Source organism: Aptenodytes forsteri, unplaced genomic scaffold (genome assembly GCF_000699145.1).
Source record: "Aptenodytes forsteri isolate BGI_AS27 unplaced genomic scaffold, ASM69914v1 Scaffold308, whole genome shotgun sequence".
NCBI lineage: Eukaryota > Metazoa > Chordata > Aves > Sphenisciformes > Spheniscidae > Aptenodytes > Aptenodytes forsteri.
The window spans coordinates 1-26,280 of NW_008795475.1; the positions used below are offsets into that span (position 1 = coordinate 1).

Consider the following 26,280-nt stretch of genomic DNA (forward strand, 5'->3'; position numbering starts at 1 on the left):
CTGCTCTCGGGCTGGGCAGTCTGGGCAGTCATCACTTCTTGGACCTCCTCTTCCTTGGCGCTGACCACCTCTGGGAGGGGAGAGGGATGGGCCACTGTCAGCAGGGGATGAGGCTGTTCGGGTGTGATGTCCCAGACATGGGGTCCCAGGGCCACCCCACCCTGGGACGTGGCCCCGTCTCAGGCTGGATCTGGGGTACTGGGGCAGCCCGAAGCATCTGAACCCACCGTGAAGGGGAGGTGGCGGAGCGTCCTGCCTGCCGTGGCTGACTGCCTCCCTGGAGCACGGCGCTGGAAGAGAGGAGGGGAGAGGAGGCAGGAGGAGGCAGGAGGTGGCAGCAGGGTCTGCCCACCCTGTCCCCCTCTGTCTGGCTCCCGGCTCACCTTGGAGCACCTGGAAGGTGACGCTGAGCAAGGCGACGACGGAGGCCACCAGGATGCACTTGTTGAGGGTGAGCCCTTCCCAGAGGAGTGGCTCCTCCGCGGGGTCCAGGCTGGGGGGCTCCACCTTCCTCTGCACGGGAAGGCTCTTTGGGACTGGGGACCCCCAAGGAAAACAGCGTTACTCAGCGTTACTGGGAGCCGAGAAGTGGCAAAAGGGGTGCTGAGGGGGGTGGGAAGGGCAGGGGCAGGGACAGGGGCAGGGGCAGGAGCTGCCTGCCCTGCCACCGCCAGCAAAGGAAGCTGTTTGCACTGCAGGGGTGGAGAAAACAGTGTCACGGTGGCTGAGTTCGAGGTGTTTGGGCCACGATGGCATTATAGCATCCTGGGGCTCAAGCAGGGAAAACCTCTGCCCGTGCTCCCGGCTCTGCTGCTCCCCTCCCAGCAGCAGATCTGGGCAGGGCGGAGAGGAGGAGGAGGAGCGGGATTTGGCAGGCGGATGAGAAGCCCCATCTCCATGTCGCTGAGCTCCCAGGGGACTGTGGAGAGCAGAGCTCATCCCGTCACTGCTCCGGGGCCAGACAGTGCCTCCCGGGCTGGCTGGGGACACAGGACAGGGTCTATGCCTCTGTGGCCACCTGGGGCCAGGCTGGCTGTTTTGGGGCAGAGAAGGGCTTTCCTGCACACCTACCTGGAAGCCCGGCAGCGCTGCCTTTGGCTCCCACCTTCTCTGCTCGCTTCTTCTCCGCCGCTTTCTTGTCCACGCCGAGCAGCGCTGGCTCTGGCATGCTCAGCTCAGGCTCGTCTGGATCCCACTCAGAGATGCCAAACTGGGTCCTTGCCTCCTCTAGCCCCTGCGGGGAGGGGCGCGAGCATGGCCGGGGGTGTAAGAGCATCGCACAGCCCCGCAGGGAAAACAAGCAGCGTGGGGGTCATGGCTGCACGTGTGTGCCCCCTCCCAGAACAAGGGGTGCTCAGTGCAGCCATGGAGGGACCCGGTCCCTGCGTTCCGCAGCCCGTGCTCACGCTGCCCAGGTCCCCCGGGGCTGAGCCGATGCTGCTGCAGGCCCTGAGCGGCGCTAACCAGGCTCGTCACCGGCTCCTTGAGCACTTAATCCCGGTGTGTGTATTTGCATCGGCAGCCTTAAAAACACATCGGGGTTGGTTTTTTTTCTTTTGTCTGCTGAGATGGATTTAGCCACTAGCTGGCTCCGTGCTGCAGAGCAGGCGCCGGGGTGTGGCCCCAGCGCACACGGGTGGGCTGGTGGCTGCTGACCCCCTGGGCTGCGCTTGAGCAAGCCCACCCCAGAGCAGCCCTCGGGGCTGGATTCGCCTCCAGCCCGGATGAGCACGGCTGCACACATCCACTGAGGGCGGCGGGTCGGATCCAAGGCACGCTTGCCAGCAGGGTCAGTGTGCTGGGAGGAGAGGGAGCGCACGACGCGTCAGGGTCTGGGCTCGGTGCTGCTGGGGACGGGGCTTTGGTGGCCGGGCTGGCTGCTGGCCTGCATCAGCGGCACCGGATCGGTGCCACGAGGGAGAGCTGCCCACCAGCATGGATCAGTGACAGTGACAGCTGAAGGACGCGGCCTTCCACTCCCCCGGGATGGACGCGGTGCAACACCCTGCAGAGCCCTCCTGGGCTGAATGCCGCTGTGGGACGGCACCCTGCTCAGGCCCCCACCCCGGCGCAGGGAGCCCCCCAGCAGCCCCCCAGCCCCGGGATGCTGCACACTTACATGGGCTCTATCGCTCTCCCCGTTGCTGCTCACCGGCACGTCGGCATCTGTTAAAGGCAAGCACAGCGCAGTCCGTTAGGCGGCGAATTCAGAGAGGTAGGAATCACCGGGGGCCGGGTCCTCCCGCTGCCGCCCACTGGCTCACAGAGCGGGGACATTATGGCCACATTTCCCCCATTAGCGCAGCCAGGTCACCCGTGGAGAGAGGTTTCGGAAGCCCCCGGCCATCACGGTAGCAGCCGAAAAGGTCGGGGTGTAAGAGCATCACCATGCACGTCTGGGGCTGCTGAGCCCCAGAATGGCACCGTCCTGGATGTCCCCAGGGAGCTGCAGCCAAGGGGGATGGTGACCTCCCTGCCAAGGCGCACGGAGGGACCAACAGCCCAGGGTGTGCACGGACACCCTGAAAACACGTGGCTGGAGGCTGGAAGGCAGCAGCTCAGGCTGTAGCCTGGACAGCAGGACAAACTCCAGCTACCGTGGAGCAACCAGACCTCAAAGAAGACTGCAAGCCACCCAAGAGGACCGCGAAGCTCAGGGGTGACTCTTGAGGCTTTTCCCAGATGTGAAGCAGGAGAGAAAACCAGAGGGTCCCCAGGGTTCTGCAGCAGTCCGACGCAACGAAGGGCTGGGGAGCGTGCTGCGGTCCTTGGGCTCCCTGGGGGGGGTTTCTCTGCCCCTGTGTCTGGGGTGAGCTACGGGGGGGAGGATGCACCAACATGGTCCCGACACTAAAGCGGCCTCAGCCCTCTTGGCACCTCCAAGCGCAGCCCTCACTCTGCAGGGATTTGGATGCCACATCCTTCCAAGCCCTCACCAGAAGGAGGAATTTCTGCCTCCTTTGAGCTGCATTTAGTTTATTTTCCCCCAGTGGAAGAATGAATGCTGAGAAAAAATACCAGCTCCCAGGATGAAATCTAAGACAAGCTATTGGAAGCAAACCAAATAAATAAGAGGGAACCTTTTGGCTGGGGAACCATGGCCTGAAAGGTTTTGGCTTTCAACAGGAAATAAAAAAAAGTCTTTGGTTTTGTTTTAGTGATGGCAAGTCTGGTCCTTTCTCTGCTGGGAAGCGAAGGCTCTGCCCCAGGACTCTCGCATTGGCTGGGGGGTTCTCAGCCCCAAGGAAAGCACAAAGATGGAAAATTTTTCCTTAAAGAGTCTTTCCCCCAAGTGCTTGTCGTGTTTTTGAGCTACACAGTTATTCACACTTTTTCTGAGCAAAGATGAGCGCAAGGAAGACAGAGGAGGGCACAAGCCTCCGTTCCTCTTGGCTGTGGCCATGGCCGATGTCCCCGCGGGGTTGGCGCCGCGCAGGTGCCCCTCGATGTCCGAGGTCGCCCCGTGATTTCACTGTGCCACAAAGAGCCACCTCTGCCGGGCTGAGCCCTCTCCTGCAAGGCCTCAAGCACCACGGCAGCTGCACTGGCATGGCCACAGCCAGCACCTCCTGGCTGCCAGCTCGCAGTGAGGACAAGGTACCTTTTCTCCCGTCCTTCCTTGGCTGCCTCTGAGTGCTCCCCACCCAGGCAGCTTGTCGATGGCCTCGGGGCATCCCAAGTCTTTCTCCAAGACCTCATGGGGACCTGCTGCCATGTCATTTCAAGGGATTCTCACTAAACTGAGAGAGATAAAATGAACGCCGGGCGGTCAGCGGGCAGTAGTGCCCCACAGCACACGGCCATCCTGCCACGTCCTCACTGTGGTCCCCGGTCACCGGCTGTGCTCAGCTCCCCATCACGGGGTGCCGGGCTGTTCCCACGCCTCCTTCCCTTGGGTTTCACCCAGACGGAGCCCAAACCGCCTCCAGGCCCTGGGCGTGTTTCCAGGCTTTGCCGTGACGGTTGCAGGGCTCCGAGACAGCCGTGCCGTGCCTGGGCAGGCAGCCATCCTCCCCCCGGCGCTGACAGGCGTTAACTCGGTCCTACGAACTGACCGGCTCCGTGTCCGGGTCTGTTCCTCGCCGGATGGGAGATGGGGGTCCGAGCCTCAGAGGGAGGCATTTTGGGGCTCTACAGCTGACGCGGGATCCTCATCCCCAGCCAGGATGGGTTGCATCATCCGCAGGACCAGGTTTCCTAGGGCCGGTTCCTATAGGACCAGCTCTTGCACCGATGTACCAAGCACACGGCCACTGCCCAGGCCAAGCACGGAAGGGATGGCCACTGATGCTAGGGACAGCTTGCCCATGGCAGGCTGGTCACCCACAGCCCCAGAGCCCAGCTCGAGCCCTCGGTTCACACTGACTCCTGCCCAGGAGACCTCCCGTACGACTGCTCAGCCCCTCCATCCCCTCCCCAGCGCTGCCCGTGCTCCCGCTCCCTTGGATGCACACTCCACATGCCAGATCTTCTCTTAAATGCACAAAACTACAGACACTCAATGAATAACCAGCTCCGCTCTGCTGTCGCTGGGACTTTCTTTTCCTGCACAAGCTCCCGAGGTTGCCTCTACCGCTGACTCACATCAAAGAAACTTCCAAAAATAGTCCCCTCGCCTGCCCCGCTCTCCCTGTGTGCGCTCGCATGGCAGCACCGGGATGGGCCCCGTGGCCCCCGATCTGCTGCCGGCCGGCAGCGGACTGAGTGCTGCCTCGTGGGCCGTGCCCGTGGGCTGCCCCGTGTCCAGCTGAAAAGGTTAAAAGCCACAGAAAGTCGTACCTGGGGCTCGACCACCGCCGCCTTGCCTCCAGCCCCCCCGTGGGCTCTGGCTCTCTGGGGTAATATACAGCAACAGCTGCCGAACCGTGCTGGAGCAAAATAGCACCCAATCACCGGGAGCCGGAGCACTCGCGCTTCAGCCCCAGAAAAGGCAGTTTAGCCCCAGGCATCGAAAGCAGGGGCTGCCACTAGCAAGGCGGGCGCAGGGGGATGCGACTCTCCAGGGCACCCGGGATGCAGCTTGTCCCTCTGTGAACGCCCCCGCCAGAGAGCACGAAGAAGGGAGAAGGGGCCGTTTGCTCCCCAAGCCGGGGTCTCTAAGCCAGCTGTGGGACAGACACGGGTGCCGGGGCTGCAGAGAGGCAGATCAGAAACCTGCTAGGCGTGGTTAAGAAGGTGGTGCAGGAGGAGAGGCAAGCCCCTGGGACCAGCAGTGCTTAGACAACCCCGGTGAAAACCGCTTTTTGCCAGTGTTTAGAGCAGGTCCTTTGCCCCCCGACCCCCCACGATTTCTCCACAGTACCTGTTCCTGCAGCCGGGTCCCCAGGAGCCCTGCCGCAGGCACAGGCACCTCTTGGGGAGGCAGGGAAGGATGTGCTCCTCACCGCAGCTTCCCGCTCACAGGAGGTAGGGAGGAGATGAAGCATCTCTCATTTGGGGAGCTGAAAAGGACCATCAGGCTCTGGCCCTGCCTGTGCAACGTTACCCAAGAGCCCCCAGCTCAGCATGGGCAGGTACAGCCTCGGGCAGAAGTGCCTGTCCCAGGGGACGTGGTGCAGCTGTGGCTGGTACCAGTCCTGCACATCTTGGAGGCATCCCGCTTTGAGGACATCTCTCTTACGGAGAGCCACTTCTGAAAGGATTCAGATTAAAAAAAAAAACAACCCTGAAACCGTGACATTTCACATTTGCACTATTGACGTTTTTCTTTGGCAGAGGTGTGAAAGGTCTTTGATTGCAAGATCTAAAGGAGGAATAAACTGGCCACTGGAATCCTGGAGGGGACTTAGCCTTTTTCCAGGGCTCCGGACACCTGGTGAGACTGGGTCATGGTCCTGCTTTAGGACCATGCAGCAAATGAACTCAGGAGCAGTCGTCTGCTTTCCAGGGCAGGGATTTCCCCTCTTTGGCAGAGACAGGACTGAGCACGCCGTGAACCCTGCTGCGGTATAAATAACGCGCCGCAGAAGCTGAACGCAGATGGAGGAAGGGATGGAGCTGTAAACACAGCCCCCCACGCCGTGCCAGGGCTGCAGGCGCACATGCCAAGGGTAGTTTTCTCAGTTTTATTCCCGCTCCAGTAAGGTCAGGGCTGTTAACTGGCAAGGCATGTTTGCTTTACAGGGACATAATGGAAGCAGAAAATTATAAACAGGCCAAATAAAACCCCCTTCTTCTTCCAATTAATCATGTTTCCTGTGGTGCTTGCAGCTTCGTAAGCTTGCTCCTGCCGCCCATGGGCGAGCTGGTCCTCCCAGGAAAGAACCCGGGCGTTGAACGGGCAACGTCTGCATGCACAGAGCCCAGGCAAAACGTCCTCCCACTTCATCCTGGCATGGGGCCACGGGACAGAGCGCTCTCCCCACCCTTTCCAGGACCTTTCAACACCCAGTTCCTGCAGCGGGGAGGGACCAGGAGTGTTGTTGCCTCCACATGTTTAGCTCTGAGCAGTTCCCCGCCGAGCTGCAAAGCCTCCATCTCCATCGGACAATTTATCCCAGGCAGATGGAGGAAAGAGATTCCCAGAGGCAAATTCTTTCCTAATCCCTTGAACCCCCCCAAATCCTGGCTTCTCCCTTGCCCCGAGACTGGTAAAAGTGTCTCTGGGATGGGGTTAGCTCAGAGGGGGAGAAACATGATCTGGCTGTGAGACCAGATGGAGAGAAAGCCACTGCTGGAAGAGCTTGGGAGGGCAATCGAACAGTGTGATGGACGGGGGCCCGGCTGCACAAGGGCTGGGCTCCCTGTCCAGGCTAAATATTGACTCTCTGGCTTTGGCTTGATAACACAAATCTATCTACTCTGACTTCCCAGGCTGTCAGCTCGCCTTGGATTCACACGGGTGTGTCTCTGTCCGCAGCATGCCGGCCACCCTCGAGGCTCTGCCGTGGCTTCATGGTTTGTGGTCCAGACGGACCGAGTTGTGCTGCAGCATCCCCTCGCTTCTATGGCAACACTCATTTATCCTCCCACCAGGACATAATCTTCTTTCTTCCCGTCTTTAATAACTCACAGTTAAAAGGCAATCATAAAGACATAAAATTAGTCACTGATTATTTTCGGCACAGGTTAGTTCTGGGGATGAATTTTCCTTTTCTCCATGCAATTCCCCCTCTCCCCAGAGCCCCTGCTGCTGCGGCAGCCCCAGCCTGCCTCCGGCTCCTCCCGCCACAGGTACAAGGGGAGGCGGGTGCTTGAGCCGGCTGTGCGGGTAGGTTTTCTGCTGCCCTGGCTCTTGGCCCAAACCCACCGGCTCACCGGGCTGGCTGCAGCTCTTTCCCCCGGATTTCATCCCTGGCTCCACCAGACCCGCCCGCCCGTGTTCCCAAGGCCTGGGAATCAAAAACATCCTTCCAGTCCTTGAAGCATTTATCCTTCAACTCCTCACGTAGGCAGGGTTGGGCTCTTGACCCGCTTTTAAAGACAGGGATTTGGATGTTGTCTGCTAGGCCCAGGTCCCCTGGGCAAAGGATAGCTTCGTAGGTTGGTCCCTGCTCCAGCAAGAGCCCTGTCACCTCCATGCCGGCATCGTCCCTTTGTGCAGCTGTGGGCGGCAGTGGGTGCCAGCTGATCCGGGGCTACACGGGCGAGTGCCCGCCTCCCCGCTGCCGGCTGAGCCGCAACGTACTGCCTGGCAGCTGCCGGCACCAAACAAATACCTGCCGGAGATGCACGTGGTGCTCAGGCCAGGCATTGCACGGGCTTGTTGTAGGTGCTTCGTGTCTCGGAGCCCTCCACCCTTCTCTTAGATGTGGTTGGAGGTTGCCACTGGGCTGAGATGGGATCGGAGGGGGAGCGGGGCTGGCGGCTGGAAGAGAGGATCACAGAAGCATGATTTCTTGGGGAAATCAGGTGAAAGAGCATCCTGATTCCTCACACGATCAAATACCTAAAGGCACAGGTGTCCCCATAGCAACCTGGCCACGTCCCGGTGCTGACAACAATATTCTGCTGACCTAAAATTCCTCTTTCAGTTGGATCCAGCATACATCAGCTCTTCCCGTCCTCAACTGTTGTGCAATGTCTGTGTGCTGAAACACAGCTGCTGCCTCCTTACCCCGAGGCAGCAACACATCAGCGTCAGCCGGGGAGATTATTTCTCCACGTGATTGCAAGAACCACAGACCTTTACGAGCACTGGCGTTATTAAGAAGCGCTCAGGAAGTTACAGGAAGTGAAGAGATGTCTTTGCCAGCTGTGCTTCTCCTGTCAAATCACAATCTATCATCACAGGAGATTTTAGGTATGTTGAGCTGAGCAATCTCCTTGTGGAGGTGCAGCTAATTGAAAGCCCGGAGCATTTTGGAAGCTGGATGTTCCTGTGGCTTCATGCCACCAGGCATTGCAGTGGGGTTGGGTAGCGCTGCCCATGTCGGAGGGAGCCAGCGAGAGAGACGGAGCATCCTCTGCACAAGCCGATACCCACAGCTGATACCCGGATGGGCTCTGCTGCCCTGGTGCAACGCCCTGGCTGGCTGCTTGCAGGTCGCAGCCCTGCTTCGTTCAGCTAATGGAAAGCATCTGATAGCAGAGAACTGCTGCAAGAACTCAGACCTGGGCCCTTCCCCGTAGCTTCAGTGATTTGGTTAGCCAGGAAAACATAGCTGAGGGTATCTTCTGCCTCCTCTCCTGGGGCAAGGGTTTGACGTGGTGTGGAACTGGAGAGGGAGAAGACGGGAGCTCTGCGCGACAGGTACTATCTCAGGCCAGCTCCTGGTTTAAGGAATCACAGCTTGCAGCATCTTTGAGGATCACCTTCTTCCTCTTACCCCGAGCTTTTAGCTGTGGGTGAGCCTGGTGGGACGGCAAGCCAGAAACACTATGGGTCTTTGTTTAAAGGCAAGGGGACAGCCTGCCTATGAACCAGGCTGGGAGGACACACCGCCACGGGGTCTTCAGGAGCACAGCATGATGCTGCAGACCAAGCACCAGCTTAACCACCTGTGGGCACATTTGTCCAGTCAAGGATGGCAAAGGTGATCACAACCATCAGAGAAACTCCCCCACATCACCTCTGGCTTTCCAGCCCTGAGCTAAAGCCAGCCAGCTGTCCATCCAGGGACAGAGAAGTGGCCGTGCCAGACACACAGACCCACCTGACAGCAGTGTCCCGATTGCGTTCAGGGTCTGGGTTGTCTCATAATCTTTCCCAGTGGTGATGGAGAAATCATGCTGGGGACAGGCCTCACCTTGGCAGAGCTGAGCAGGACAAGGAGCAGCCGCGGTCCTGCCCTCAGGTCCTGGTCCCTGCAGGACTGGCCGGTGCTTGGGCCACTCAGCACCGTGACAAGAGATCAGGCTGCCAGGGACAGAAAACGCCACATCGAACACATCTGTAACCAGGCGAGAGCTGTGCAGATGTGCTCTTAAATGTAACGAGCTCGTTAGGTCTCTGCGAAGAGCAGAAGAGGCAACAGAGGGTGCGGGAAGCCCCTTCTGCCCTGCACCTCCTCCCACGCTGTGACATCCGTGTCTGAGCAGGGACGAGCATGGCGCAGGGATGCGCTGCGGGCAGCAATCCCACCTGCGGGGCTCCCGGCCCCACCGCTCTCAGCGCAGCAGCTGGGATCACACACGGGTGAGTAACACCCGTAACCCACTGTGCTGCCGGCAGCCGGTACAAAACACCACGGTGCTGCCGGAGGGAGAGCCTTTCACCGGGCTCGCCCCGTCACCTTGCTAAAAGCCGTTGGAAGCATTGATCCCTCAGCGCGCCATATGATCTATAGGTATTCAGAGCAGCTCTACATTAAAGCCAATCTGATCACACTCTAATCCACGTGTGACCTAAATACTCTGACTTACAAATCTCAGTGGTTTTCGCTCCCTTTGCCTGGCAGAAGGAGCAGCATTCAGGTCAGTGGGAACAGAAGATGCCGGATCCCATTAAATGCTACTTTTAGTCTCGTCCGCTTTCAATAATTGTTCCATGATCCGTTTTCTCACAGCCCAGCGCTGCTTAGGGCTAATTATTGTTCTCTTTGAAGATTTACAGCTGTTCGTACCTCCGAGGAGAACACAAGTACACGACTGTGTTTGAACATGACATTTCAAACGAACTGTCCTTGGAAGTGCCATTTGGGAACAGGGAAAGCGGCCGTGATGTTTGTCCCTTGAAGGGCCACTGCTGGGGGTTGTTGCTCTATCAGTCTGAAAAAAGCCATTTCAGGGGAAACTGAAACAAAAGGAGATTCAGAGGAAAACGAAGCTTTGGGTAAGGAGTGCTGGAACAGCCTGGGAATAATATCCCAACGATCACAAATCTTCCCCATTTTGACTTTCCTGCGGGAGGGCAGTGGCCGGTTTGTTAGTGCCTTTACCCAGTGAGGTTCAGTCCCCCCATGCTGGCACCGTGGGCTCTGCAGATGCCGCCCCGTTCCTCCCTTTCCAAATCCCACCCAACGAAGGAGCCGCTTCCCTCTGCTCCAAGCGGGCGCCCTGCAAACAACACAGGGCATTGGGAGTGAGAGTGCTCTGCTGCCGGAGCTGCCCCGTGCGAGGGGCGAGGGGTTGTTCCCCCGCTCCTCACAGCAGCTGACCTCTTTGGGACGATTGCACCCCACCAGAGAGCAGGTCCTGCCCATTTTAGCGCCTTTCCCAGGGCTCCAGGTTGTCCTGACACCATTAATAACACTGCGAAGCCCCAGCGGGACTGCGCAGCCATTTCAAAAGCAATCAGGCCGTGTCTAGACAAACGCCTTTTCGTCCCTCTGCCATGGCGGGGGGCTGCTCACAGCCCTCGGCAGCTGCGCCGGGGGCTGCCGGGCTGCGGGACGGCAGCGAGGAGGCTCAGCCCCAGCACCCTGGCGCAGGCTGTGCGACATGGTGGGGGGAGGAGATGCCCCAGGCAGGCTTCAGGTCTTTAGTGTTAGGAGGGTCATAAAAGTACAAAGTCTACTACAAAGTACAGCGGAAAGTACTGCAGCGACAGCAAAAATAGCAGGAACTTCTTAACCCCCGCCCAGACCCTCGGCTGGGGTTTCCCAGTGTCTCCCCGGCCTGGTTCCCCATGTCTCTCTCTGTTATCAGACAGAAAATTACCAAGTTAAAATTCAGCAGACTTCAGGAACCGAGGGCAAAAGTTTCATACGCGCCAGGCTTGTCTGTTCTCTCCTCCCTGCCTCACAGCACGTATTTCTCGGTTTCTTTGTGACAGTAAAGGAAGGCTGGACAGGTTTGGGTTCTGCTTTCTTAATAAAAATCCCCCCTTTGACAAGACCAGGACTGTCTGCTCTGGTGCTGCTTGCCCCTGTAAGGCACTTGCTGGGGTCCTCACGGATGTGTTTTGTCATCTCTCCAAGGTTTGGAAACTTTGATGATGACTTTCCTTCTCCAAAATTTTAGCTGGTCTCCAAACTACTCTGTTAATTATAAGCAGCACAGAAAAGGCTGGGACCTGGGGACAAGGTTTTTGAGTTAAGTTCCCTTCTGCTCCAGCTTTCCCTCTCCCTACTTGCATAAAGTAATGCCAAATGAAATATATTGTGTAATACTAACAAGCAAGAACCAAACCATTTAGGCCTCAAAATAGCAGCAAACTCCCTTTCCCAAAGTCACATTCTTAATTATTCAGTTTTCTCTCCTTTTCGCCCACCATCCTTAACATCATCCTGCAGACCAGGTTTTGTCCAGTGCAGGCAATTCCACTGCAACGAGGCAAATAAATGTTTCCATCCGCCCTGCTTGCAGGTCTGTAGGAACCGTAGGGCTCTCGGCTCCCATCCTCCTGGGCTAAATTAGAAGACATCAAAGCTCATGATCTTTAATGTTTTCTAGCCCTTTTCCGAAATGTCCCTGCTGGTCATTTGTTCCTAAACTATGTCCTGCTCAAATAGCACACAAGATTTGTGTTTAAAATAAGGCTTGAGACTCCCTACAGCCATGACCAAACTACAAGAAACCCGTGGCTGTGGCTGGCAGAAGCAAAGGACAGGCAGAGACCGACAGAGAACGGAGCATCCCCCCTTGCCATAAACCCGGCTGCTGCTGACCCCACACCACCAAGCACCCGGAGCCCGTGAAGCCAGCACGCTGCTCTGCCACACCGGAGCCAGTATGCTTTTGGCTGGAGTCGACGGTCAGCAGCCAAGCAATTAAATTTCCCCTCCACCCCGTAGCACAAACACAAAAGCCTTCCAGGGGCGTCGCTCCGCTTTCGGCACCCGCAGCCGGGAGCTTGCGCAGGGCCCATCTGTGCGGCGCTGAGGAGAGATGCCGCCGTATTTTATGCTCACGGGTCACCATTAATACCCACAGCCTGCAAGGGCTTTGCTGAATTGCCAACGCTTTGCTCGAGACGTTGGGTTGCAGGCCAGGAGGAGTGTTGCTGGTGTAAATCCAAGGCAGCTTCTCTGAATCCATGGGGTTATGCTAGATTTATAAGGAAGTTACGGAGCTGTGGCTCTTTGGCACCAAAAAGGCCCATCTTTAGGACTGATGCTTGTTCACAGCTCCCTGCCATCACCAGAAGAAAGCAAATGTCCTGGAAAAGCCAGGCTGCAATCACCAAGTTGCCATGATTAAAACAAGCTTAGGCAGAATTTTTTAATGAATGACAGAGCAGAAGATTCAAGAATGAACCTTGAATGAAAGTGGGGCTCCTTGAATGAAAGTGGGCTCCTGCCCACCTGGCTGGGGGAAGGTCTTTAAAGGGACTTGGACAAGTACCTCCACCCGGGTGGCTCCCGAGTTAAGCAATCATACAGTCTGGAGCACTGCCCCGGTTTTTATGCTGTTTTCTCACCAGTACCACATGGCGATGTGAGTACCGAGGCTTGTTCCGACTACTGACCCTTCTCTTTTCCCTCCTGTAGAAACCAAACCACCTCATTCTCACCCCGGTTTCAGCAGCCCATGCCGTATTTTGGGGCAGGACGTAGCCCTCCATGATCATGCCTTGATTCACAGCAGCAGAGTTTGGCACAGACTGAATTAGTTCCCATGATCGTCTACGACACCAGTCTGGTATTTCTTGGCAAACAGGCACAAAGTAATGAAATGCGCCCCGGGATGGGGCAGGTAGATGCAGAGACACGCACGGGAAATGGCAGCATGCCGATGTTTGCTTGTGTGCGCAGCCAGCGATGACTTGAGGCAGGAGCCTGTGGGCTCTGGTAGTAACAGCTATTTAAAGTGATGATGGAATTATTAAAAAATGGCAACACTGGTGCATGAGAAGGCAGAAGAGCAGGAGATGAGCTGCTCCACAGCCTTCTCCCAGCAGCAAGGTGCTCAGCATCCCTGCCAGCCAGGCTCTGTCCCCCGGCTGTACCCTCGCATCTCTTGTCTAGGGACTCCTCAAGTGACCACTGAAGATTTTGTGACTTTGGTCGTACATCCCAACTAAAGGACCAGCGGCCTGGATCCAGGTGTAGGCTCCGTCCTGGGAAGAAAACCCAGGCACAGCAGCTGGAAGGGGGGTTTCGGCAGGGCACTGGGCAGGAATCGCCTTGCCCTTTCCCAGCTCTGGGGCAGGCATTTGACTTTGAAGCGCGTCTGCCCTCGAGTGGTGTCTCAGGGGCATGAGTGAAGCCCATTAAAGGGACGCACGTTTGCAACACAGCTCCAAGACAAATGTTTAAACATGACTACCCATAGTTTCATCAGTTCCCCTCCCTCCTCCTCGCCCCACATGTGCCCGGCCTGCTTCACGATGGGAGGTATGAAAGCAAAGCCAGCTGACTCTTTTTGCTGGTTGGTTTTTTTTTTTGTTCCAGTGAAATGCAAACAACAGCCTGAAAGAATTTCCTCCTCAAGCCCCAAATTAGGCCCCAAATTAGCCATTCAAAACCACGAGGGTTTTCTTCTGTAGGAAATGCTGCAGGAGTCTCAGGCACCAGCAGCCCCCTGTCTCCAAACATCGCGTTTGCCAGGCTCGGGCCTCTGCATCTCAGCAAGGAGCCAGGTCTCATCAGCACAGCAGAGCACAGTCTCCAAGTCACCCTCAGGTCTCTGCAGTGATGCAGCTGATTTCATATTCTAGAAATCCGGGGATTTTAACAGCAAAAGGGAGAAGAGCACAAAACGCCTCCCCTTCAACCACCTCTGCCCCTCCAGAGGGGTAGAAGAGTCCTCTCCATCCCCACGAGCCTCTTGCAGTGTTGGATGGATCCTACACACCACCTGAAAGCCAGGTAGCGACACACACCTCTAACAGCTAATTAACACTGATTATTTCTGACCCTACATAACACAAGGAGGCTGCTATAGAAATGGGGGAGAAGGAGAAGGAGAAGGAGAAGGAGAAGGAGAAGGAGAAGGAGAAGGAGAAGGAGAAGGAGAAGGAGAAGGAGAAGGAGAAGGAGAAGGAGAAGGAGAAGGAGAAGGAGAAGGAGAAGGAGAAGGAGAAGGAGAAGGAGAAGGAGAAGGAGAAGGAGAAGGAGAAGGAGAAGGAGAAGGAGAAGGAGAAGGAGAAGGAGAAGGAGAAGGAGAAGGAGAAGGAATTCCCCCCCTTTCATGCCCACAGAAGCTATCCCCAGCTTGGGGACCAACCACCCCCAAACTGCTCTATGGTCACCACTGGGCTCTTCTGTCCTACAGTGACCAGGACCAGAGACAGAAGCTGTGGTGGCCCAGCAGGTGATGAATAAGAGAATGAGGAAGAAGCCTGGAGAAACCAATCAGCCTGCACCAGAATCCCATTTGGAGTGTTTTGCTCCTGTACTCGGAGGTGAATGATCTCATCGGAGAAGCATCAAAGGCAGCAAACCATTTCTGCAGGTGAATGAACAACAGAGCCAGGCTGAGAACCACGGGACAAGCTGAGACAGGTCGCGGCACAAGGCAGAGCCGGGGTTTGGCCGCAGGGAGGTTCGAAGCTTTGGGCTGCCTCGTGGGAATTTCTTTTAAAGTCAGGCTGGGGAGGAGCCTTGGTGAGTAATTGCTCCGCGGCAGGTCCAAGAAGTGAATAATTTTCCAAGAATAAAGGTTAAAAGCCTAGAGACTCCAATGAAAGGCGCTCTATAAATAGGACTAAGTAGGCAGCACAGTGGGAATAACGGGCAAAAAACCTTGATGTGGAAAAGGGGTTGAAATGATCTGACACCCACGTCGGGATTGGACATGCGGTTGTCTCTGCCAAGCAGATGTTTTACATAAGCCAACATTGCAAAGAGTTTTGGTTTTTGTTTTTTTTTTAAAAAACAACTTTTGGACACCCCTCTGAGGACGCAGCCTGTTGCACCGCAGGCCTGATGAGAGCGGTCTGAAACCATCCTACTCCAGTGATACGTGACTTGGCTTGTCCCTGGACCAGAGCATCATGCTGGTGCGTAGGACAAGGCACCAAGACAGCAGCCGAAATTTGGTGTTGCTCAACCCATCACATGGAACGACTTCTGCTGTGCCCAGAGGAACCAGAGGAGCTTTCCTACCGATTTCTGTCCTTTTCCCCCCATCCCCACCACCCCTCATGTCCCTCGGCGGGCACAAGCAGGGTGCCCTGGCTGGGGTGCAGGCAGGAGAGCTGGTGGGCAGGCACAGCCTCACTGCTGGCGTGGGTGCTGCATGGCGGAGCTCTGCCTGCCTGCCCGTGCACAGACGTGCGGACCTGCATCTCCCTCTTTCACTCTAACAGGAAGAACAACCATCCTGGGGACATTTATCCCTCCTTCCAGTTTATCTGTTGCTGGTCAGTGCTTTCTACAGTTATCAGAAAGAGGGGTGGGGTGCCAGATAGCATGATGACGTACACTTTGGTTCTTTAAAAAGCAATAACCCATCTGCAATAACAGGCTGCAAATGAGCTAATGCTGCTCAGAGATCTTGGAGTCACTGTGGATGTAACTGTGCAAATGTCAGCTCAGAGCTTACGACAGTAAAAAGGCATCCTAGGGAACTGCTGCGAGTGGTGCAGAGATGATGCTAGAAGAGCCCATCTTGTGTTTGCAGAAATCCCCTGTGCACCCACATCTCGACCGCTGCCAGCGGCTCTGGTCACCTCAGAAAAGACAGATAAGGAAGAAAAAGGGCTGGAATGGGTGCAGGAGCAGACGGCGCATATGGCAGAGCTTCTACACGAGGAAAGACTGAAGAGAGGAAAATACCAGCTTGGAAGAGGAAAAAAAAGCCCAAGAGAGCTCCAGAGAGGGGGCTGCGACTCTCCAGTTCACAAAGCACAAAAATTGGGGTCCCGCATGCAATTAGCAAGTGACAGGTTGAAAACCAGCAAAGGTCTTCTGCACAGACACGTAAGGGAGTCGTGGATCTCATTGCCATGGGATGCGGTAGGAGCCAAGTGAAGACCTGCTTTGGAAAAGGGTTTAAAAACCCGCCTGGAGGACGGGTCCATGCTGTTAGACTCGAGAGCCCAAGTTCAGCAAGTCGGTCAGCCGGCGGCGGCGCTGCACGCCCGCTCAGCCTGGCCGCGCTCGCTGATTTGCAGTTGCAGGGTAGATGCAAATCCAACAAAGTCGTCAGATGATTTACAGGAGCTTTGCAATTGTGTCCAAGGTTAGAAGCGAGGCCCAGATCTGCACATCAAAACAGATTTCCCATAAATTACTACGTTAAGGCTTTTGATAAAAGTTTAACAGCATGAAGTATGATTCATGAGGAACCTGTAATGTTTAATTAAAGGGGAGAAACTGATCCTGCTGTGAAAAACTTCCAGATCCCATGCCAAGCTCATCATTGACTTAATTTACGGGACATAAACAGGCCAGAAAATGGCATAAGTGGCAAAGTCGTGTAACTTTTGCCAATTCGGGATACAACAACTGTGCAAAGGGAGGGTGATTTACAAACTAAATGAGACGAAGGCGGAGGTGTAGCAAGAAAACAGTGAATAAACTTCTGGGCAGCGCAGGACAGGAGCATCTAACCTATGCTCTGCTACAGCTGCTCTTTTTTGCTACTGCCCCGGTTTCTGCCTCCTGGCATGAAGGTCACTTATACAGCCATGAAATTCCCCATTGGCTTAAATTACACGTGTCCTTCAGGCTTCTAACCCTAGATGTCAAACCGTCAAGGCTGCCATGTCAGTGACATGGACACAACTTCTGGTCTAACTCCAGTGAAATTGATAGAATTACTTTGGATTTACACCAGTACCACCCCCCCTGCACCCCACCCGCTGCCGGGGAACGTTTCTCCAGTTTCCCTGGGGCTCCGACTTTCTTGCCCTGTGCATGCCTCTCGGTGTAACCATGCCTACGGTAGGATGCAACGTGTGCCCAAAAAGGGATTCTCGGTATTATTCATATGGAAAAAATGCTGTGGGATTGCTTCCCTTCATGTAACTAACTGGTCCCATGACCTCAGTTTCATGATTCTTGATTTCTGAGTGAAAATTTCCAATACTGAGAAGGGAGAGGCTGCCGGGTTTGTGGGGAAGGCAGCGGGGAGGCTGCAGTGAGCAATTGCTTGCAAAAGAGAGCGGCTTGGGAGCCACACCTAAGAAGAGCTTGGCTCCAGCCCTGCCTTCCCACACCATCTTTCCGGTGCCTTTTTAGCAACCATGAGCAACCCAGTGAACTGGGACCCTGACCAACACCTGAGAGCCACAGAAACCTGTTGCTGGAGACGCCTTTGATGGGGTGTTCACCGGTCCCTAAATAGAGCAGCTCTCCACTTACGTGGAAAAGAGGGAGGCGAAGAATTCAAAACCAAGAAGGGAGAGGAGGTCACTGCAGAGCTACTCGAGTTCAGCTGCAGTTTCACAAACGCTTTAAATATCGCTCCCTGCTGTCCTGTCCAGGCCTGGGCAGGGTAGAGAAAGCTGAAACAGCTCAAGGTCTTAGAGAAAAAAAGGTGAACAAATAGAGGGGAATGACAGGAGCGGCTCCCTGATTGTACCAGGAGATGCCTCCCGCTCCCTTCCTTCCCTTGGTCCCTGCAGGAATCAGGATTTTGCAACAAACCTGAATTTCGGTACTAGAGAGTGAAAGGAACTGCAAGGGCAATCAGGTGGCTCATGTCACATCCCTGAAGCATCCCACAGGCAGACCCCGGCTGCAGCGTCACAGCTAAGTAGCTGGGATGAAAACCAGCCTGCCTCCTGTTCCATCCCCTCCTTGGGAAGGCGGCTCTCACCAGGTTTCAGAAAGACACCAGGTACACAAGAGGGATTTCAAAGCAGAAGAGAACAAATCAAAAAGGCAAAAATATATGCAAAAAAGCCCAACCCAAGACTCTTGGGTGCAAAAAGCATTGCAGGTGCCAGGAACACCTATGCAAGGGGAATGTTTGAAGATAAGCACCAGCTCACACCACGGGCAAGAGAAGCTCAGCCTGTCAGGGCAGCCCATTGCATTCCTGCAACACAACGGGGCTGAAGTGCACAGATTGGAGAAAGTCGTGCAGGAGGGTCTGGGGCAGAGCCACAGGCTGACCGAGGCCGAGCACCGAGTCTGGACCTGCAGCGGGCTCTGACCGGGGACAATCCCACCGCCTTGCAGTGCTGCAGCTTCCCTTTCTGTAAATAGAGGGAATAATATTTGCCGTGCTCCCCACATCACAGAAAGGTAAATAAATTCACTAAGATGGGTTGTAGAAGATCGTAGATGAGTTTACTAGAGTACTTTGCTTTTTTGTTGCAAGGTTTAACCCGAAATCCACCATCCCCAACTATACAACAGTATCCTCCAGAGCTTTGTTCAGTTCAGCTTTCAGCGTCCAAACAACAGTTTTTCTGTTCCTCGTCTCGAGATATGATCCACTGCTTGCCGCATCCCACAACCAGAAATCATCCTTGACACCCAGCCTATAATTTCCATTTCTTTAGCTTAATCCCTTTCACAATACATCATCCAGGCCGCTGCCTTCCTCCTTCGGGCGCTCACCACTTGTGACTGGCTACGGCAGCGATTGCGCAGCCGACCTGCAACATCTGCTCCCTTCTTCCCTGTTTTTTGGGGACAAATCCAGGCCCGGCACAGAGCCAGCTCCTGGGAAGGTTTCTGCCCTGAGCCTTCCCACCTCCACCCTCGCAGAGCAGATAACTGAAGGCAGCTGGCAGGGCCGGCGCGTGTCTCACGGCATCAGGGATCAGCTGGGGAAGGGAGTGCAGGGGTAACACAGAGCGGTGAGGGAAGGCATGGTTTGCACAGGGAATAAAAAAGCCAGCCCAGTCAGCCCCGATCGCTAATGAAAGCCTTGCAGCAGCGTATCGCTGGGATTTTCCTTTTCTTATACCTCAGAACGTTGTCGTCAGGACTGCAAAGAAAACACAATGAGAGCGAGAGCAGGAGATAAAGAGGAAAGCTGGGCAGTGCTGGGAGTGGAGGGAGGGGGGAAATACAAAAGGGAGAAGGAAAAGAATCAAGGATGTGGGTGAGCAAACGAGTCAGAAATTCGGGTAAAAAAGGCAGCGTCTGAAAAAGGTGAAAAAAGAAAAATGGAGCACCGTGGCAAAGCAAATCCATGGGGAAAAGGCAGGAGGAGAGTGCCCGGTCAGCCCCAAAGGACGAGAGCCATGAAGGGGATGGACGGACAGATGGACCCACAGAGCTCCCAGGGTGGGCTCATGGGACAGCGACTGGCAGCCCGAGCACCAGAGCAGTGCCCACGGCCGCTGCGTTGCCCTGTGCCCGAGCGCGTGCCCCCACGTCCCTGCCCATTCCCCTGCCCGCCGCTCTGCCCAAGGAGGTGCCCCCTGCCATAAGGGAGCTCGTGCCCGGTGGGTGCTCAGGACCGGCAGTGATGGACCATAGCCCACGCGGGCGGTGGGACCAGCACCCTCCGCCGCGGCCCCACCATGGCCACCTCTCCCATCTGTTCTTGCTTGTGCCAGATGGGAAGGGAGGGAGGGAGGGATGGGGGATGGGCCCGCATCGCTGGGATGTCGGGGATTCATTTCTTTCTATTCTTTTCCCAGTGACATTTAAATGGCTGGCCCCAAAACGCTTTCTGATTGCTGTGTGTTTTTCCCAATGACAAAGGCGAGAGTCGCTCAGAAGAAATCATTTAGAGGCGGGGGGGGGGGGGGAAAGCAGCAGCTCTGACCCCACAGGCACATGCACCTCCCTCCTCCTCGCCCTCCCCTACAAGCATGTTTTGGAGCTGCTCAAGCAAAAGGGAGAGTGAGCAGGAGTAATTTTCCACGGATGCAGGGAACAATTGAGCCCCGCATGGTTTTCATCGTTAAAATGCTTCCCTCCAGCAGTTTACGTTCATCCACACCAGACAAAGGCGATATGCATGCAGAGACCAGTTTAGTCTTGCTCCACCCGCCGGTGGTGAGGAGTCGAGGTGCGGGGTGATGGGGAGGAGGAGTTGGGGAGAGATGCTAACACCACGAGGTGGGACCCACTCCAGCTCCTCTCCCGGTGCAGGCAGGGGATGGCTGAACCCAGCTCTGAGTCACCCTTACTCAGCCCCGGCACAGCCTCAACCGTGCCCAGGTACGTGGGCTGGTTTGGGGAGAGGAGAGGGGACAAGGCAGCTTTGGCACAGCGAAAACGAGCACGTGGGTTTAGGGGGAAGCACTGCTCAACGCTGCTGGTGTGGCACCATCGTTTCTGCACACAGATGGGAGGCTGGGGAGGAAGGAGGCTACGTCGCTTCACAGCAGTGCTTGCTTCAGCCCCGTGCCGTCAGCCCGGCTTCTCCTGGGATCCAGCCCCTCCGCTCACACTGGGTCTCCAACCACCCTACAGACACGGGAGACCCTTCCCCATCCTCTGTGCAAACATCAGCCGGCAGCGGGATTGCTCCCTGCAAGGAGAGCGCGTGCTTGTGCTGAGGACGGATGCTGGTACCATGTTCGTGCTGAGAGGCTTTAGAGGGGAACAGCGGGACGTGGGCATCCTCAGCACCATCTCCTCAACAGCACAGCCCAAAGGGGGCTGAATACTGCTGGGGCTGTGGGCATGAGATTGGGAAGTGGAGCCTGAGCCCTGAAGCACAGCAGGGCGATCCCCAAGTCGAGCAAAGCCTCGCCATGATCCTTTTTCCTCTTTGTCATCGATTCCCTTCCCATCTCCACTCCTTTCAGATGGAGGAACATACTTCAGTCACTGGCAAGGAGTTCTCTGGCTCTGAGCATCACCCACAGCCCCCTCAGGAGGAAGGAGGACAGGGTTTGTGCCCTCAGATGTTCCCTGCCCAGGTGTCAAACCTACACACGGCTATGAAAAGCACAACTGTTTTTTATAGCACAGATCTGCCCAAAATAAGAGCTCCAGGCTTTTGCAACTAAAAGAGGTTTTAAATGTCCATCTCCGGGACCTGCAGGACAACAGGGGGCAAGTTTGTGGCTGGCAGCTTCGCTGCTTTTGCACATCAAGTCACAGCATCCTTTCCGAGCCACTTTTGGCACCTCTTCCCCGAGTGGTGCCTACTAAACCCACCATCCTCAGAAACTTGCTGCTCGCTGGGAGCATGCAGGGCTGAAGGGGCAATAACACCGGTCTTGTGGGAACCACGTCAAGAGGACCTCTAGCTCTGAGTGCAAAGAAAGATGAAAAGCGACCAGTTTTCACACACACACACACACACGTCTTAGTTCCTTATCAAAGATCAGCACATAGGAGCTAAACAGACTCAGGCCCAGACTGAGAGATCTCTAAGCAACATTTTTGTGGTGCAGAGCAAGGTTTTGCCAAACTCCTTCCACCTAGAACTACCAAGCCAGTGGTTCAGACCAATGCCGGTTTGTATCCCTTTGCCAGACCACTGAAGAAGGCTTTCAACAAAACATCAAAGCAGAGACCCAAATGAATCACTGGATCCAGTGCTGAGGCTCCAACAGCCCTTTTGTGAAGCACAACAGCATCAGCCCTAACATCCTTGTCGAATTATAACCCCCCCCGGTAGATGTGCCAAGCTTTTTGCTCCTTGTTCTGCTTACATGTGTGCGCTTTTTTAGCTCCTTTTCCAGCAAATGCAATATAAACTTATATTTATAAATAGTTGGGTTTTACCTAAGAGGTGATGGCACTTATGTGGTCATGGAGAGATGCTTTACATATATAGCTTGTGTGGGAAAGATTTCGGATGGCTGAGATACTTCCTTGACATAGAATCACAGAATCATTGAGGTTGGAAAAGACCTCTAAGATCATCGAGTCCAACCGTCGACCCAACACCCCCATGCCCACTAAACCATGTCCCTAAGCGCCTCATCTACACGTCTTTTAAATACTTCCAGGGATGGTGACTCACACAACAGCATCAGCCCTAACATCCTTGTCGAATTATAACCCCCCCCGGTAGATGTGCCAAGCTTTTTGCTCCTTGTTCTGCTTACATGTGTGCGCTTTTTTAGCTCCTTTTTCCAGCAAATCAATATAAACTTATATTTATAAATAGTTGGGTTTTACCTAAGAGGTGATGGCACTTATGTGGTCATGGAGAGATGCTTTACATATATAGCTTGTGTGGGAAAGATTTCGGATGGCTGAGATACTTCCTTGACATAGAATCACAGAATCATTGAGGTTGGAAAAGACCTCTAAGATCATCGAGTCCAACCGTCGACCCAACACCCCCATGCCCACTAAACCATGTCCCTAAGCGCCTCATCTACACGTCTTTTAAATACTTCCAGGGATGGTGACTCAACCCCTTCCCTGGGCAGCCTGTTCCAATGTTTAACCACTCTTTCAGTAAAGAAATTTTTCCTCATGTCCAATCTAAACCTCCCCTGGCGCAACTTGAGGCCATTTCCTCTCGTCCTATCGCTAGTTACTGGCATGAAGCATAACAAGGAGAAAGGAAGCTTTTACAGAAGACGATCTCAGTTTCCTTAGCCTAACAAAACAAAGGCCAGAAAGGGTAGGATTGCTACACATAAAAGCACCCGAGAGAGAGCTGAGACACCTATTTAAGCATAAGGACAATGTTGGCATGAAACCAATTGGGAAAAAAATTGGCTACAAATAAATATAACTGGGATTAAAAAGGAGCTTCGTAACTCTTAGAGCACTCAGCTTATGGAATGGCCTTGCAGGGGACACACTGGAGGCTGTGAGGGTGGAGCACTGTACCTTTATGAACGGGATCCTAGGAGCATGTGTGGACAGCAGGTCTGGTTTTGATTCAGAAGGTCTCTCCTAGCCCTGTGCCTCCATCAGTAAAGACATCCCACATGTAGGTCTCTGAAACTGGGAAACTAATCCTTGCAGCATGGGGAAGTCCCAGTGCTCAGTGTCCCCATAAAGCTGTGCCAAGAGCTCTTGAAATCTTCCCAGATGAAAAGTCAATCAAAGAAGATACATGAGCTGACTTCCCTTGGATTGCCTTGAGATTGGTAACTTTTCAAAGTACTATAATGAGCATGGATCTCGGAGAGCTACAACAATAGCTTATTTTCAAGGAAAATTAAGAACAGCTTGTTTTTCCTAATCTTACAGTTTCCTCCAAACAAATGTGTCACAGCTGTTATACCTGGAGGTCATGGAAAAAAGGTCTCATCGGAACTTCTGCGAGAAGTATTTTGGCCGAGGAGAAAGAGTTTGAAAGTGTCCTGCATGAATTCAGTAAGGAGAGACTGAAGAGAAACTGTCTTCTTGCCCATGGTAACAGAAAGCTGAATAGCAGTCATGAATTTAAGGGGGAAAAGCCCAAATACTTTGTAGTAATAAGGACAGAAAAGTATTGGAAGGGATCGTCTAGGGAAATGTCGGCCTCCCTATCACTGAAGGGTTTTATGAACAGGTTAGACACATCTGTCAGGAATGATTCCTGAAAAGCTGATCCTTTCTTGGGGCAGGAGCATGGGTTATATGGCCTTCTGAAATGGCAACTATCATCATCTGTGATACAAAGCTCAGCACCAAGATGAAGATGACACGGTCCTCTCTGATCACTGATGTTCAAGGCTGGATGCAGAATTGCTGCTGGCTGCCAGCACAAACCCAACGGGCCCTCCACGTCCCACAGCGACCCGGAGACGCCAGTCCTAAAGCAGGTCCGAACGCCTTGATCCCAGCCTGCGGTATTACAGTCTGAACTGGAACGATAAAGGCTTAATCAAGCCTTATATATTATTAAACTTTATTTGCATTGCTTTGCATGCGAGGCTCAGGAAAGGCTTGTCGTTAAAATTCAAAGAGTTTTAGAAGTCCCAGGGACACTGAGAGTAGTGATGCAAAAGTAGTGATGTTTCAAGTGCCATTGCGTTGGCTGACAGACACAAGCCGCAGCGATGGTGGTCAGAGCCGCGCAGGGGCCCAGGATGGTGGTCATGTCAATCGACATCACCATCAGAACGCTAAAATAAAAAAAAATATATAGTTTGGTATAAATTGATATCTTGCGGCCACCTCTGTAACAGTTCATGGGGAAAAGTATCCAATTACCACAAGCAAGCGTATTTCTGAACCCATTTAAAATCTTAAAACCGCAATACATAAACCTAACAATACCAAACAGCAAGACATCAGGAAACCATTGAAAGAAAAGCCCAGTGTAATAGAAAGAGAATTAAACATGACTATCACTGCCAAAGAATAATCTCCCATAAATATTTTTAAAGGCAACAAAGAGGATTATCAATGAGAGTTGAGACAGGATAAGGACAGATAATTTAGGTTCAAGAGAACATTTTGCTTATTTCAAAGGTACTTTGAGGTAAGTAGACTTTTAAAAGTGACCTAAACCCCCTAGTCTCGTAGGATTCGAGGTCAGAGGAGGCAGCCTGAAGGGAGCAAAGGTGCAAGACCTCTTCAGCTCCCATCTCAGCTCTGCCTCTGTACAGCCTGAGGCCGGTCCTTTCTCCCTGCCTCAGTTTCCCAATCCACAGTGACACAAGTGCAGTAAATTACAGCCTCCGAAGGGAGCACGAGGGCTGCAAGGACTGAGAGGTAGCATTGGAAGCTTAAACATGTAAACCACGGATCCTATTTTCCCTGTCTAATGAATACAAGCGGTCACAGGGATGGTGTAGGATCTGCTGCCGCCACCGCGACACGCTCTGATCTCTGCAGGGATCAGTTTTAATGTGCACGCTCCAGCCCATTAAGCCCGTGACTCGATTTAGCAGAACTACAGAGCTGTCGTACTGTGCACATTGTTCTGACAGCTGTTAAGGACTGACCTGCTGGCTCTCATTGCTTCCTGTCACATCCTGTTCCTTGAAGGGCAGCTGATTACATTTTCCTCCCTAATGAGCTCAATGAGTCTGAAGATGGGCTGAGATTGCACAACCGGGTAGTATATGATCTTTGGCTTCCACTGCTGCCTGGCGGCTGGCAGTCAGAGATCAAGGATATGTCTGTGTGTGAAGCCAAACAAACATGGAAACGTCACGGGGAATAAGGAACTGTGAGCTAAGAAATTAATGTGCTGTAGGACAAAAGTCCAGGGAAGCACCAGAAAGGCAGGGCGCCATTACAATCTGCATTGCAATTTGAAAGGACATACCCGTTAGACAATCCAAAATGGAAACTCTCTGACCCAAGAAAGGACATTTATATGGGGATCACATGTCCAGAGGAACAGAAGTAATAGCTTCTGTAGCTAAAATACCCAAACCCCAAATTTCAGAACTAATTCTCAACTCCTGTCCAGACAGTTTATTTTCTGTAATCACAACTGCTCCCTTTCTTTGCATACACTCCCGAAGCAGTAGGTTTTCAGATCATCATCTGAAGTACTTGGTAAAAGTCACTGTAAGCAGGAAATCAAACTAACTAGGTCATCGGTCTAATCCAGAACAGTAATTTCAAGGTTTCTTGCCTTCCTTATGCCACCTCTTTATCTTCTAGCACCTTCAGAAATCTGTTGGTCTTATTAAGAGTAACGAGCACATGCTCAGCTCTGCGTGAAAGTGCACTTTTGCACTCCCTAAAGATTAGGCTACCCTCTCTCTGCAGCAGGAAGCCCCATGGGTCGAGTTAGGGTATCTGCATGAGATTACTGGGTTTACATGCAGCAGGACACGCGGGAATAAACAGCTTCCCTAAAGCCTGGTTACTTGGGAAACACAGGGACAGGCATCGCGATGCTCTCGGGAGCGCTGCTGGAAAACGTTGCAGCGCTTTGCACCCAGTCACCCCTTTCCAGCAGGGTAAGCAATGAGCCCTTCAAATCTCAGCTTCTTCTAGAGTTAATAACAAACAGGAGGCAGGGTAAGTTAATTTGTACCTAGAACGACTTCATAAAGAAAAACCTTTAGGAAAACTGGAAAATTCTAGCAATGAAATAGAGCTGCCTTCATTTTAAGGCCTCCACTCTTAAGTGGGTTGACAACCTGGTGGCTTACTTGATAGCAGTTTGCTGTCAATCCCTTATAGACATCACTATAGCACCGGTTGTCTTTGGATTTCAGTTTGTCGCTTACAGAGCAAGCGGTGGGGAGATGCAAAGGCCTGCACGGGTCAGGGGTCTGCTCCTCATCCG

The 26,280-nt window shown here is 53.9% G+C and overlaps 1 protein-coding gene across 1 annotated transcript in view; it reads left to right on the forward strand.

Moving 5' to 3' along the window:
• Positions 1-7,518: 7,518 nt before the first annotated feature.
• LOC103900466 (ornithine decarboxylase antizyme 1-like) overlaps positions 7,519-26,280 on the forward strand; it is a 30,205-nt gene continuing 11,443 nt past the window's right edge. Inside the window, 2 exon segments of the mRNA XM_009281157.2 lie at positions 7,519-7,623; positions 12,746-12,759. Of these exon segments, the coding sequence (XP_009279432.1) occupies positions 7,519-7,623; positions 12,746-12,759 (119 nt within the window).